Below are 16,177 nucleotides of genomic sequence, written 5' to 3' on the forward strand. Positions count from 1 at the left end.
TAGGGTGATAAATGGTTTTCATTCCAGACTCAGTAGCAACAGGGAGAAGATGAAGGGACAAGACAGTACATTCCAAGACAGGCTTGGAAGAGACTACTTTACCTAAGAATAATCAATTAATTTTTCAAGTATAGAATTCTCTTAAGAAAAAGAAATATTCTATGTGGGCCTATTATGTTCAATGCCTGGTTCTGTGCTAGGCAGTTTACATTGCTATTAAATGATTTTGTTTTAAATCAACTCCAGTGGAGTAAGAAAAAAATGTATAAGTGGAAAAATATTAAACATTAGTAATTGCTAATCACATATAAGAAAAATAAATTTCAGGAATTTAACCGGTTAAGTGCCAATGCTTAGAATGGTTAAATGCCAACAGTCAGCTTCAATTGTTTTTATTACAGTAGGAGGAATTTTACTCTTAATGCATAGAATTTGAAGAAAAAATTTATATAAGCTTTTAAAAGAGGCCCTTTGGACAATTATTAATACAAATGTGAAATAAGACCCTTCAAACAAATACCAATTTCAGTTAACAGTTTACATACAGCAATAATTTATTCTGAAATGTTCATTTAGTTTCTGTTGAGACACGATTCACGTCTCATTAATAAAAGAGCAGCCATCTCACCTCAAATACCAGAATATACAAGTTACAGCATAGCAAAAATTCTACCTACTTTCAGATAAAATCTAGTTCAGGTAAAATAGCTTCATTCAATGTTTTACAGTTACACAGATTTTTTTGTTTTGAGCACAAAATAGTGTAAATTGTTACACTGTAGCTAGCTATATGCACATCATGTGACCACAGAACTGTTAATTGAACCATCAGTTTCATTCATGCAGTAAAGCAAAGCAGGCCGGGTAAACTTGTTCATCGGGAACCATATTACTGTGAATCTCACAGCCACATGATTAATTATGATGTTAGATGGACTCACAAGGACTAAAACAAAATGGTTTTTTGCATAAATACCAATTTCTCCCTGATGTAAGTTTAGTCAGTTTATAATCTAGAAATGATTGATAACAGCAATATATCATATCTTCTATCTGTAGTGTTCATTATTTTAAGACAAGCAATAATTAAAGGATGTTGGGATGGGATGCTACTTAAATACATGTAAAACATACTGTACAAATATACTTGGCTTTACCATTTTCTTCCTAATTATCAAGAGTGCCTCCCAAAATATGACCAGTGAAGACAAAGTATACTATCAAATATGGCTTCCAGAACAAAAACTCTCTAACAAGAATCAAACCTATTTACAAAACACTTTCAGTTTCTTTTAAAGTTTCATTTGAAACAAAATTTCTACATAGCAGTTGTAATTCACACATCATTTTCTTAGTTTCATCATTCTAGCTCTTTTAAACAGACGTCACAAGGTAAGACCCAGAATGGCGCTTAGGACTTTGAGTTCCACTGGATTCTGTGTTGTCAGTTTTTGAATCTCGTTTCTTCGTGTTGTTGTTCACTGGCGTCGGGATCTGAGATGGGCGGGCCGAAGTGCTATCTGCGCTGCTTTTCCTAGGGCTTGGGTTGTAATTAAAAGGAGTCACTCTGGCAGCAACAGTCCCACTAGGTGAACTGTGTTTGCTTGAGCTGCTAGAACTGAATGGGGTACGCTCAGCTACAGAACTTTCACTAGTCTCTGATGCAGGGACAGGATTACTTTGTCCTGGTTTTCCCTCAGTTCCTTTTTGGTCTGGGGCATCCACCTGAATAAAGGAGTTCAGGCGGTTTTCCAAACCCATGATACGTACAGGAGCACTGCCATTACCTACATTTTGTTTTCCCTGATTATCTTTTGAATCTTTAGCGTTTGAATTTCCCTTTTCTGAAAGACTATCAATCACCGGGGGGGTATTTCCTGTGGGGGATCTTCCAGACCTAGGGTTGTTAATGGGACAGTCCTCAATTCTTACCCAAACATCCTCTGTTTTAGAAACAGCAGGTGCCATTTGATAAATGAGAGTCTTTGATTCAGCACCATTTGCAGCACCTGAGGAAGTGGTCTGAGAAGTACTATTTGTGGGAGAAATTTCACTTTCTTTTATTTTTCTCCATGTTCCTTTTGTGGATACTTGGTTTTCTTTAGTTTGTTTGGTTCCTGAAATAGAGTTCACATGTTTTTCATCCTCACTTTTTGCTTTTTCACTGGATTCAGATGAAGCAGAAAGAATTGAGGATGAACTTCCAGTTCTTCTCCAAGTGCTTACTCGAGGAAGGGATGATGAATGTTTGCTGTGCTCACGTTTCCAGGTTCCTGACCTATTGATTGGAAGTCTGGAAGGACTTTCGGAATGGGAGCGTGCTATATCGTGGCGTTTTGCTGGTCTGCCATCATTATACTCGACAGTGGGACTGAGATTAGGTGGAAGTTTCCGCCATCCACCAGCCTGGACAGAAGAATGTGTGGATAGAGACATATCAGGAAGGGAAGGACTTAAAATTGGAGTCTGTGCCTGGGACCTCGTGGGAGAATCTGGTCTAGAAGATGGAGAAAGAGATTCAAATGAAGCAGATTCCTCCAATTTTCTCCTTAGGGTTGGGCTTGGAGCTTCTTTGATGAAAGTTGACTGGCGTACTAATACGGGTCTCTCTGACCTATCAGATTCACTTCCGCTTGATTTAGTTGAAGACATTCTAGAAAGTTCTACCTTTTTATTGGATCCATTGCTATTATTCATCTGATTTAGTCCTTTGGAGGCAGACTCACTTCTTGGGATACTGCTGCCATTCTTGGATAAACCTGTTTGTTTTGTAAGGTTCTGTTGGCTCATCTGTCTGCCTGGAGATGTGTATGACATTTTCCCAGATCCTGAGGACTTAGTTGAAGCAGTACTAGGGGATGATGTCCTTGGCAGTTGGGATAATTTGTTCGGAGGACTTATTCCATTTCTACCAGGAGAAATTGAGTTTCGCCCTGGAGACTGCATGGGTCTACTTAATGGTTGCTGGGCAGGTCTTGAAGGAGTGGAATCTCTAGATCCTGATCTAGAAGGCCCTTTATTTGACCCAGCTGGTTGGGATGTCTGCTTGGTAACAGGGCTTAATTCTGACTTCACTGATGGCTTGGCTCCTCTAGGAGAAGTGGTGGCTGTCTGACCTTCACTAGGGCTTTTGGAGGCTGGAGTCTTAAGGGGTGGGCCTTTTTTAGAAACTGGACTTGTACTTGAAGAACTATTTCGAACTCCTGGAATGTGAATCATTGTCCTACCTCGAGAGATTGAAGGCATGTTTGTTGGAAGGGGCTGTTTCATTTGGCCGGAAATTTCCGAATTAGATCGAACTTTTCCAGTAATCAAACTTTTATAAACTTTTTTTCCTCCTTTGATTCCTTTATTTTCAGATTCTATCTTTTTAGTTTCCAATGTACTTTTCTCCCCGGGTTTTAGAATTCGTGGGCCTTTATTACTTGTAAAGGGTTTTTCCTCTTGATCAGGTGTAAGATGGAATGGTGATCCCAGAGAGATTCCCGATTTCAGTGAAAGGATGGAATCTGAATCAGATGAAGCTTGTCTAGATAAACACGCAGCAGCAGCAGCTTGATGTAAACTACTTACTATGGAATTTGCACCTTCCTGAATAGCTTTCCAATCAAAATTTTCTGAATCAGGGGATAAACCATGTTCTGAATCTGGTCTCTGTACATCTTTAAAATCAAGTGTCAAATCTTCTGCTAATATGCCACCCATATTTCTGGGACTATGCTTTTCATTATCACCTTTGAGTCTTGAAGGCTTTTTCTTTTTTGGCATTGCAGAACTTATACATTCCTGTAACAGGTCATCTTCAGAATCAATACTAAGAGAACTGAGAGAACTGTTTCTTGAGAAACAAACAGGGGTGTCTTCAACGTGAAATGATTTAGGAGCATAACCTGATGCCTGAGGTTTACTTGGTTCTCCCTGTGAGTCAGGAGGCTCTGTCTCTTTGCTAGGTTCATTTTCTTTGTTGTTGTTATTTTCTTGATCAATGTCACTAAGAGAGCTCAGAGAGGAATTTTGAGAAAAGCAAACTGGAGTATTTTCAATAGCAAAATTCTGTAACTTTTCATCAGTTGCTGCCCCTCTGTCAGGTATGTCTTTGGATGACTGGGGAAAAGTGGATTGCTTCTGCAGCATGGGTTTATATTGACCTCGATTTATTGGATGTTTTGGAACAGCTTGTGTCTTATCAGCTGACTGTTGGTTCGAGGTTAGTTCTGTGTGGCTGGTAACTTTAGCTTCTGATTCCTTATTTTCTTTCCCTTTTCTTAATTCAGCCTTTTCCCTGGAAAGGTCAACATCATCATCATCAAAATCTAGAGAACTCAAAGAATCATTTCGTGAAAAACAGTATGGAGTTCCTTCAATAGGTGTGTAATGATGAGGTGAATCAAAAGTAAAACTTCCTCTGACTCGATCTTCATTATTTGGTAGCTTATCATTGAAGTCCTTGGAATTATTTTTCAAGTTCTGTTTCCTTGAATCTTTGTTGTCTGAGAAAGTCCTTTCAGCATTTAAATTATTTTTTGAGTCTGCATTTTTTCTTACACGTGTCCTATATTCGGTATTTTGTGGCATAGGTTTTACTGGTGAAGTAGGTTTCGTTTTTTTACCATCTAATTGATTTTTGTTAGTTCCAGATGAAGACACAGATGCTTGCTGGACCTGATCCATTATCTTTTTCACACGGAAAGGCTTGTGACTTTTTCCTTTGGGCATAGCAGAATTAATGCATTCTGCAAGAATATCACCTTCTTCTGTTTTATTGTCATCCAGTTCAGGTATATTTATAGACGAGGGTTTTCCTCTTTGAGCCTCATCTGTGCTTCTGCCTTCTGTAGGAATGGTATCTCGTTTTTCAAATTCACCTGACTGAGCCCTGGCTCTAACCCCTTCTCCAGCAGCTAACTCATTCGGAGGGGATTCTATTGTTAGATCACTTAGAGAGGTAGCTGTGGAAAAGTTTATAGGTGTCCCTTCTACACAATACACCCGTGGCATATCATCTCCTGGTGTAAAACTAACATGCTTTGGCGTCTGTATCCTGTTTTGTGATGGCAGAAGTTTGTACACAGGCAATTGACTTGGTTTCCTTGCTACAGGTGGAGGTAATTTTGAAGCAGTCTGGGCTGGCTTTTTGGCTTTGCGTGAAGATTTTGTTGGCATGGCAGAAATAATACATTCTTCTAGTATTTCAATATCATCATCATCTGAATCATCTAGTAAATCTTTTTCAGAATCGGTAGGTTTTTCTGCCTCTTTTTCCTGGTTCTCATTTGACTCTTCAGGCTGCTCAGATTCTGTTTCATTCCCGTTGTCATTTTCCTGAACTGCAGGCATTATTCTTAATTCCACATCTTTCTGTATAAATGGCTCATCAAGGCTGAGAGCACTCAGGCTAGATGAACAAGAAAATCCATCTGGAGTACTTTCTGTGGCAAAATGTAATAAAGTATCAGCATCTGGAAGAACCTGGACCCTTTGAACTGCAGCATTTACAGCAGCTTGCTTAGGTCCACTTTCTCTTTTTTCAGCATTGGGTACTTTATTTTTAGGCACCTCTCGCTTAGTCTGAACTGTCTGAGGAGGAGGAGGAGGAGGGGTTTTACTTCTGCTTGGTGGCATGGTTTGTCCAGGGCTATCTGGAAGGTCACTGGGGCTTATAATGCCACTTACCATTCCACTGCAGGGTTCACTCTGAACGGAGCTGGCAATTGAACGACTCTCAAAACTATCAAGTGAACTGACAGAAGTACATCTGCTAAACATGAGTGGAGTCTCCTGAACGTAGTGCTCTGGTGGACTTTTAGGTGTCTGAGCACCACTTTTTGATGGAGATTTGGCCCCTGAAGAAAATTCAACAGCTTTGTGCCTGGTTGATTCTGAAGATAAACCAGAAGCCTGGAGTCTGCTGGATTTGGTTCTAACGTGCTGTGACACTGTTGGAACTTCACTCACAGAATCTTCAGTTGATCTAGTTCCATTGTTTTCTTTTATTTCCGCTATTTGTAGAGTATTGGCAGAATCTGTTTCCTGTGTTGTCTGATCACATCCTATTTCATCTTCAGCTGATGACAAAGATGATAATGAACTACACCTTGAAAAACATATTGGGGTATCTTCTACACAGTAAGTCTGTATTGTTTCTTGGTTGATAGAGGGAACTTTGCAAGAGGTGGCTTTTTGAGTCTGACCACTTCTGCTTTGTGCTGAACTTGGATGGAGCTGATTCTGCCTCTTGGCATTAGATGAAGGTGTGGATGTATTCTCACTGCTTGAAGAGATGTGTTCAGTTTTAGTGCTTTGTCCAGATGAACTCTTTGAGAACGAAAATGATGGTTTCTGTGAGGAAGGAATGTCTGTGGTATATTTTAAACTATAATCAATAGGCTGATCCACATGATGTTTTTCTTCATTATATTTTATGCTGTAATTTGTTGGTCTCTCTTCTTCCTCATGCTGCTCCTCCTCAGAGTAGCGTTCACTATAGTTGGTTGGCTTATCATCTTCATAGTCATCTTCCTGACACAAAGACTGGTTTACATTTTGATTAATTCCATGATTAGAACCTACTCGATTTGTTTCTGAACCATTGGCTCCTCTTGACCTATATGGGGAAACGCATTCTTGCTGTCCAAAATGTGGCTGGAACTTGAGGTGTTTATCATCAGTGCTCTCAGTATATACGGGATAAGTTGTGCTTTGACTCCTTGATTGTCTTTGCTCACTTTGTTTTATTTCATCTTCTATTATATGTTTGGGTCTTGCCCATCTTTCATTTTGTGATGGACTCTGCCTTCCAGAGTTCAATTGCTCATCTGAATATTTAAGACTATAATTTATTGGTGTATCTACTTCTCCATCATTATCATCCATATGATTTGCACTATGTATTTTATGTGCTAGGTCAGCTGGATATTGACCATAGCTGCAAAATTTACTTTCATCATCTTCAGAATAGGATTCAATTGAAGGTTTCATTTGACCTCTTTTACCATAACCATCACTACTACTGACACTATTTAAACTATCATTTGAAGATCTCTTATATTCCAACTTGGCATAAGGCATAGGACAGGTCCTATTTGAATTTTCTGACTTAGTGAAGTTGTAAGTGTTTGCATGCGTGTGGGCAGTAGAGCTTCTTCTCAGTGCATTCCTCTCATCTGTCCCACAATGTAATTCGGTGGTAGAACCAGAACTTCTGTCTTCCTGGGAGGTATGAATGGCTGATACTTCTTCAATGACTTTGGCAATCTGGGCTGCAGTGGTGGAAATCTGCAAACCTCGCTTTGAAGAGGTTCCTGAATTTTCTGTTGCTGGGTGGTAGTTGCCTAGGCTAATTCCTCGTTCTCTCTCCAAACTTCTATCTTTTTCAGAACGAGAACTATCTAAGCTTCCCCTTGATGAAGAGGAGCTGGGCAACACTGTAGTATTTAAATATGGTGAAAGGACAGTCATGTTTCCAGTATTAAAATTGTCTGGCCTATTGTCATCATGTCGATTGGTGTCAAAAACATAGTCACCATAGAGACTTTGCTTGTGCCTTTGCTTACTACGATGAGATGCCTTGGGACTCAAATTGTCAATATTGTCAAAAGTTTCTGATAAATGCTGAGCATCTAATTCTGCTTCTAGGGCTTTTTGTTTCCTGACATGAAGAGATGGCAAGCTTGAACCAGGAGACATAATGTTGGCATCCTTATACTTGGCAGGTCTATTTGCCATGAGATTCCTTAAGGCTGCGGCGCTTCCCATAGCAATCATTTTGTGCTTGGAATGAATGAGGTTCTTGAGCATGCTGACTGCCCCCATGTCCCATAATGCTTCCTGGTCTTTAGGATTTCTTGCTGAGAGATTCCACAAGGTTCCACATGCATTACTGACTATTGTCAAACTGTGAGATTTCAAGTGTTGTAATAAAGTTTGCAGGCAGTTGTTGTCTCTCAGGATTTGCCTGAAATAAAAATAAGAGATCACAAAATTAAGGTCAAAATCTGTTTGTAGTGACAACAAATAAAAGGATATAAAACATACTTAAATCTTAGATAACTATTAAAACTTATTAACAGGCGTAATAAAATTGTACCAAGTTATACTATAAATTCCAGGCATCCCACATCTACTTTTGTTCTACCTTAGTTCACTTAATGTTTATTGTTTTAAAGTATTCATTTATCAGACCAAAAGAAGTAAAAGTGTTAATTTAAATCAATTCTGCGTTTCCTATTCCGACCCAATAGCTTTTAAAATGTTTTCTTGAGCAGATACATTTAATTTATTTACATGGTGACAGAGTTTGCCAATTTAAGGGCTATAAATGTATCATGAAATCTTATGCTGAACAGGGACTTTGTGGTAATTTAATCTATGGATGGGTGCCACAGTGTTGACTACTGAGACATCTTGGAAGAGTTAGGTAAAAGAATCAATGGATAGGTCTTCCTGTAGTCAGGGAGCACTCTGTAAGCTCTTAGATCAGCAAACTGACTTTTTAGGGTAATCTCGATGTCTCTGGCTTGATTTTGTGATACTGCCATCCCCCTTACAAGTGTTCTCTGGCACATTGTGTACGTAGTTGTTATTTCCAGAAATAAAGTGAATGAAGGGTTTTCAAAACATTTAAAGGTAACTATAAAAACAAGGGTTGAGAGTCAGTAAAATGAACTTTGGGACTTGAAAGAGCTAGAGTTTGTTTAATGCATAGTGACAGCATGACATCATATTCAACTTTAGTGGGCTTTAAAATTGATCGGCAAGGGTGTAAATAAGCTTTAACATGGTGGTCTTCTTTCAGCAGTCCAGTAGACATCTGAGTGCTTACTGAGTTTAAGAAAGTCTTCTTTGCACAGCAGAATGGGCTATAAGGCTTGTAGTTGGCACATCAAAAACTTAATGTTTACATTCTTTACAAGTTCTTTTACTAAAAGTACCTCATGGTCTTTTTGAAAATGAGAGAGGAACAATACTGGATAAATTAAAAAAAAAATGAATATGCTGTGAAAGATATCCATATTTTTTGTTGACATAATACAGAGCCCAAGTTCTGAAAATGTGTGCTCTCTTAGGTTTCACAGCTCTAGCAGACTGGATGAATGGCTGTTGGCTATTAATGTTAAGACACCATTAGAAAAATGTGAACCACTGTACATTCTGGATCATACTCACAGGTTTTTGTTTTTGTTTCTTATAAACTTCATATTCCTCTATGCCATACTAACATATAGGAAGGGATTTTGTTCTCTGTAATGTTTGTGACTTTTAATTTTTTTCTCTACATATGCGTTATGCCTCTCATCTATCATTTGCTTATTTCTAGACATCTTTATGATACTATGAACTTTTATTAGAATAAATATACTAAGGAGTAAATTAGGAATTAATAGTTATCTTTTCACCATAATAAATACAGTTTGGTTTAGAACTCTCACAATTACGAAAAATACTGCTTACAAGTGGGTCTTTTAGAGGGTATGAATTCTATACCAATTCACCTAAAAGTAATATAAAACTCTGTATTTACCTGTGGTCCTCATTTGTAGCTATCAAGCTGGACACATTTCGTAATATCCCACCTCCACTTTCAATAATGGCTAAAGTATTTGTCTGGCTCCGGTAAGTGAGAGTGCCAACCAAAAATGCAAGTGCACCATCTACAGCACATATATCAGCTTTATTCTCAGTGCAGTGTGCTGACAAATTCCATAAGGCACTCAATACGCTTTTGAGGGTTGATTCCTATTAAGAAACAGAGTATGTGTCATCTAATCAGAGTTGGAATTTGCCTCTTATAACTTCTATGTTTACTTCTAAGTTATTTTTTTTATCTCCCCTGCTGCTTACCCTTCACTGGTAAAGTATTAGGAATTCCCCATTTAGAAAAACTTTCATAAAATACCAAATGGAACTTAAGTCAGTGATATCCCCATAAAACAAGCAGAACACAGTATTAAACTAATGACCTTTATGAACTTTATTCTAAGTGTTTAGATTGTACACACATATCTTACAAGAGCTTATATTAGAAAATAAAACAGAACTAATGTGTATTCTGAAAAAAGACAACACTTCCAGGATAACAGAAACTAGACAAAACTCTTTATATACTGATATGGAAAGATCTAAGATGTATTACTACATGCAAAGAGCAAGTTGCAGAGCAGTATGTACAATATTGTTTGTATAAAAAAACACACACATATACTTATGTGGTTCATTCAAAAGTTAACAATATAACATTAAGAAGAAAGCATACTGGGAAAACTCCAATTTCTTAAAACTCCCAAAGAAACCAAGTAATTACAAGAACCAGAACTCCCTGCTATATAATATTAGAGTAAATTGTCAAACTGTAATTGCCCTAGAAGCACTCCTGAGTACACAATTAAGGATATTTGGTCAAAACTTGCCATGATCCTGATGTCAGTCTTTCTTCTTACTACAAATCAATCAAGGAACAAACATTCATTGGAAATCTACTCTATGCTTATCACAATTACGGGCACTCCAGAGGATACAAACATAGCAAACTGATACCTGCTTTGAAGGTGCTGACAATTTACTTTGGGGAAAAAAGATGCAAAACCATATATGAAACAAAGTACTCTAAAGGAAAGATTATTGCCACTTGAATTTAACCAAATAAATAAAATATTTCATGGAGGAGAGCAGCTCTGTAGAAGGTAAGACTTGTACATTCAGAGAGAAGACAGCTGCTCCTAGCAGGGGACCTAGAATGAGGAAAGGTATGGAAGTGGGAATCAGCAAGAGAGGACTCAAGAGCAGAAAGACACAGAGGAGATCCAAATCCGTGCTGGGGAACAGTGGGAAGTAAGGTCAGAGCGGTCAAAGAAGGTCTTGAATGTCACAGCAAACATTTCGGGCCTAATCCAATAAATAGCTAGCCACTGTACTGTATTTTCTTTATCAGAAAATTAAATGAATGAAAAAAATCTAAGAATAGGTTTAGTTACTATTTATCAGGAGGCAGGGAAGAAGTGCTTTCACCAATCAAGATGTGAGAAGGATAGAGTTCAATTTTAATTACACTGTTATTGAGGTAAAGGTGCGGCATTCAGAGTATCCTGAGTATTGAAAAAACAGCAAGAGTTTAGAGGAGTGAGCTAAACTGCAACTGGCCCACAGGTGAGAGCTGAAGGTAGGAAAACAGAAGTTGCTCTCTACGAGACCACATGCATAGGGCCAAGGGTTTTGTTTCAAAGAAGCTTTATAGCTTCTTTGAGGAAGCTGGGCACAAAATTAGAGGAGATGAGAAGAAATGATTAGAGGTTGCGGGCCGGCCCCGTGGCTTAGCAGTTAAGTGCGCGCGCTCCGCTACTGGCGGCCCGGGGTTCGCATCCCGGGCGCGCACCGACGCACTGCTTCTCTGGCCATGCTGGGGCTGCATCCCACATGCAGCAACTAGAAGGATGTGCAACTATGACATATAACTATCTACTGGGGCTTTGGGGGGAAAAAAAATAATTAGAGGTTGGAAGTATATAGGTGGTAAAAACAAATGGAGGAGTTTCAATAAAGTGTGTGAACAAAAAGTATCAAATATAGGGGCCAGCCTGGTGGCGTAGTGGTTCAAGTTTGCACGCTCTGCTTCGGCGGCCCAGGGTTCACAGGTTTGGATCCTGGGTGCAGACCTATGCACTGCTTATCAAGCCATGCTGTGGCAGCATCCCACATATAAAGCAGAGGAAGATGGGCACAGATGTTAGCCCAGGGCCAATCTTCCTCAGCAAAAACAGGAGGATTGGCAACAGATGTTAGCTCAGGGCTAATCTTTCAAAAAAAAAAAAGGATCAAATATAGGTGTAGGTAGAAAAGAAAAACCCAAGTTAATCGCTAAATCTAGATTTTGTTAGAAGCAAAATTAGGAGAGACTAAAGAAGGAATGGTCAGCTAAGAAACGGAGCAAGTGACTTGTTCAAGATTTTGATTGTTACAGGAAAAAGAGAAACACTGCAGGAGTTAGAAGCCGCAACAGAGAACCCCTCCCCCCTTCAGCTTCTCATAGATAGCTGAAACAAAAAAGCCTTCTTTTCTACATCCATCCAGGAGAAAAGATATAGAAGATAAGGCTAAGAGACTAACGGCTTTGAGTGAACAGCAACCCTTGGGCACAGAGTGCAGGTGAAAGAAAGGTTCTATTGTGTAGAAGAGTAAGAGCCAGCTGCATGAAGTTAAAATGATGCAATACATGGGGAATATGGAAGGTAGTTCTGATTCTATTGGTCATTAGCAGTAAATGAAGTTGAGAAGGAAAAGATGATGAATTAAAACGAGAAAGAACGTGCATAATGACTGTTGCATTGAATGTAGAAAAAGAGGAAACAAATAATTTCTAATACTGCTGACCAGAAGCAGGCCCAAACCAGAATTGGATATTATAAATTTCTGATGGGCAAGTTTTTCCAAGACTGGACCTACATTAAAAATTTATATATAAATTTAGGGAGAAATGATCTTTAAAATACTACTCTTCCTTTACAAGAACAGAGATTTTCCATTTATTATAGTCTTATTTTATGTTTCTCAGTAGGATGTGTATTTTAATCTCGGTTTGTAGCAATTAGTTTGTATGTAGATCTTTGAGGTCTTTGAGAGATAAGAAAGTCATGAACTATTATTCAGCAGCAGTACAAGTCCCCATAATACACACAAGTACATTAAATCTTTCTGAAGATACACAAGGTTGATTAGATTAGGAGTCTTAAATTGTGCGTGGTACTAATTTTTTTGTATAACTTTATTGAAGTATATTCAGAAAACAATCAAGTGCACATATTTCAAGTGTGCATTTTGATCATTTTTGATGTATGTACATACTCACGAAACCATCACTCCAAGATAACAAACATTTATTTTATCTCCTGAAATTTCCTAGTAATCCACTCCCAAACCTAGGCAACTACTGATCTGTTTTCTGTCACTATAGATTATTGCATGTATCAATAGTTCATACTTTTGATAGCCAAATAGTATTCCATTGTGAATATTACAATTTGTTTACCCATTCACCTGTCGATGGACATTAGTTACTCTAGTTTTTGGCTATCACAAATAATACTACTGTGAACATCTGTGTGTAAGTCTTTGTGTGAACATAAATTTTTATTCCTCTTGAGTAAATACTTAGGAGTGGAATGGCTGGGTCATAAGGTAGGTGTATGTTTAACTTTAAAACACTGCCAAACATTCTCCACAGTGGTTATACCATTTTACATTCCCACCAGCAGTGCATGATAATTCTAGCTGCTCAACATCCTTGACAACACTTGGTCAATCTTTAAAATTTTAGCCAATATAATATGTGTAATGGTACCTCATCATAGTTTTAATTTGTATTTCTCTGATGACTAATGATGTTGAGTGTCTTTTCAAGTGCTTATTGGCCATTCATATATCTTCTTTTCTGCAGTGTCAGTAAAAGCATTCTGTCAATTCAATAGTGTTTTAAAGGTATGTTTATACAGACCCTAAGTATATTTGAATATTATCTTTACAACCAGTTATTTAGTTGAATACTTTTCTTTTCTCTTTTTTTTTTTTTTTTTAAGGAAGATCAGCCCTGAGCTAACATCCATGCTAATCCTCCTCTTTTTGCTGAGGAAGACCAGCTCTCAGGTAACATCTATTGCCAATCCTCCTCCTTTTTTTTTTCCCCCAAAGCCCCAGTAGATAGTTGTATGTCATAGTTGCACATCCTTCTAGTTGCTGTATGTGGGACGCCGCCTCAGCATGGCTGGACAAGCGGCGCATCAGTGCGCGCCCGGGGTCCGAACCCGGGCCGCCAGTAGCGGAGCGTGCACACTTAACCGCTAAGCCATGGGGCCGGCCCTGAATACTTGTCCTATTTCTAATAATTTTCAGTTTTTTCCAGATATAAAATAATATAATTCAGCAAAAATGCTTAAATAGACAAACAATAAAAAAATAAAACTTTTTGCCTTCTCTTAAAAAGGAAATTTTGAAGAAAAAAATGTGGGCTGTGGGTCTAGGAGGACTGGTTGGGTGAAAGAAAGCCCAGATTAGTTAGCTAAGAAGACTTGCTTAGTCCCTCCTAAATTTCAAGTTTAAATTTTTTTTTTTTAATTAGCTTAGTTTCTGAAGTAGATAGCCCACCTGGAGATGTTTCCTTTTGTAAACAAATTATTATTTGGGGGATTCCTCACCCTTGAGTCTGATCACCTCTTGATAAGCTGACCATCAAAATCTGAGGACTTTGGGGGACTGAGATTTGGAGAGCACAGAGGTAACACTTAGACCAGCGATTCTCAACTAGGGGTGATTCTGTCCCTCCTCCCTTCCAGGGGACAACTGGTAATATCTGGAGATATTTTTGATTGTTACAACTAAGGGGAGGGTGTATTGACATCTAGTGGGCAAAGGCCAGGGATGCTGCTAAACAAAGCACAGGTCAGTCCCCCAAAACAAAGAATTATCTGCTCCAAGATGTCAATAGTGCGAGTCTGAGAAACGCTGACTTACACTAGGCCCCCTCAGACAATCTTTTCCATCTTAATACTTTTAGGAGTTTAGTCTAAGAATAAGGACTGGGGAGATAAACAGGTCAAAATTAGGGAATCTCAGGGGTGGGAAAGGGAAGCAAAAAACATCCAAAGATAAAATCCATATTACAATACTAAATGTTTTCAAAGGTACCTTTTTAACTTCCAAAGCACATTCCATCAGTGCTTTCACACTTCCAACTTCACGCAATGTCTTTTTACTATTTACATCTGCTCGCCAAGACAAATTCCTCAAGACACTTGCAATAACCTGAAATGAATCAATTTTAGAATAATTTGGATATAAAATGATTTATACTAGTTGCTTTTTTGTTTTTATTGCTAGAGTTAAGAGTAGAAATCTATTAATAAAGAAATTCCTCCTAAATGCTAATATAGTGCCAAAAGGAATTTCTACAATATCATTATTTTCCTTTGTTCTGGTTTTAACGTAATCATAATTTAAATACGAGATATTAAATACTGAGCCACAGATTAAATTAATCTAAATCAGAACACTACCCTGCTAATATCCAAGAAAAACATCTGAAACTCTAAGTAGTACCTGCTGCAAGTCCTCACTTTCAGATTTTAGTTGGGCCACAAGCGCTCTCATGCAGCCTTTCATAGAGCACAGTGTAGCCTGTAAAATTAGATATGGAACGGGGGTCAGTATTAAGGCAACCTGAAGCTGTGCTTTATTTTTGACCACTAAATTTCAAATCCAGTTTTAATTGTTTCATTTTAATCATAACTAATATTTTACCCATAAAAGATTTAGAATCAGATTACATAAATGAAAGACAAATACCCGCCTAACCCTTTGCTATCTGTTCTTCTCTTGGCAAACTGGACAAATAAAGTGAATAAATGATAAGAAATGATAAGCAAAGGGGTTTAAAGTAAGGTGTCTTATTTGGATGGAACCAATATGTGTGTAACACTTGCACTGGCCATCAGAATTTTCAGATTTTTGCTCTCATTCCTAGGAACAGTGTTGTAAATGTGATTACATAAATCTACTACTGTGTTCCATCTTTTGCCTTTGTTTAGGCATACGACAACCGAATGAGTAGGGATATGCAGTTGGATGTGAAGTATAAGTTTTTATTAGTCAGTGTTTAATGAGGAGAGTAACAAAAAGAAAATCAGTGAAGTAGTTTATATGGAAGTAAACTAACTCATACCTGAGGTATCTTAAGAAATGGATCTTATAAACATACCTTGTTGGCTACATCTCCAAAAGTCAAGTTTGTCAAAGCCATTCCAGCATATCGTCTTAATGTAATACTGTAGTGGTCATTAGTAAGCCCATACATTTCACAGTCCACTTGCAATAATTCTGCAATGGCCTGTAGTCCCCCTAATTTAAAAAGGGCAAGAGGAAAAAGATAATAATCTAAAATAAAACAAATTGGTACCACGTTTATAACTTAAATATTAGGGAAAAAATCTCAAAGAATGAGAATATATGACTTAAATTTGTCTTCAGAATTACAAGCTACAAAAACTGTTATAAAGGACTTTTGTGTAATATATTTATAAAGTACAATCGACAACTATTCCATTTTCTGCCAGTTTCTCCACCCTCCAGCCCCTTGTCTTACTGAGTAAAATGAGCATTATACTCTCTTTATTGCACATACACTGTATCTTGTCAA

General features: G+C 38.0%; 1 protein-coding gene across 11 annotated transcripts in view; it reads right to left on the reverse strand.

Annotated features, from left to right (window-relative positions):
• Nucleotides 1–529: 529 nt before the first annotated feature.
• The window catches only part of APC (APC regulator of Wnt signaling pathway), a 131,678-nt gene continuing 116,030 nt past the window's right edge, over nucleotides 530–16,177 (reverse strand). For 10 of the 11 annotated variants that reach the window (XM_087429926.1, XM_087429920.1, XM_087429927.1 and 7 more), the window contains 5 exons: nucleotides 15,740–15,879; nucleotides 15,082–15,159; nucleotides 14,671–14,787; nucleotides 9,521–9,735; nucleotides 530–7,954 (listed from right to left, as the gene is read on the reverse strand). In XM_087429926.1, coding sequence (XP_087286052.1) covers nucleotides 1,375–7,954; nucleotides 9,521–9,735; nucleotides 14,671–14,787; nucleotides 15,082–15,159; nucleotides 15,740–15,879 — 7,130 coding nt within the window. In that variant the 3' untranslated portion in view covers nucleotides 530–1,374. The remainder of the gene's footprint in view (nucleotides 7,955–9,520; nucleotides 9,736–14,670; nucleotides 14,788–15,081; nucleotides 15,160–15,739; nucleotides 15,880–16,177) is intronic. The other variant, XM_087429924.1, reaches the window with a different exon arrangement.

The sequence above is a fragment of the Ceratotherium simum genome, chromosome 4 (assembly GCF_057802395.1).
Source record: "Ceratotherium simum simum isolate JZ-2026a chromosome 4, ASM5780239v1, whole genome shotgun sequence".
Lineage (NCBI taxonomy): Eukaryota > Metazoa > Chordata > Mammalia > Perissodactyla > Rhinocerotidae > Ceratotherium > Ceratotherium simum.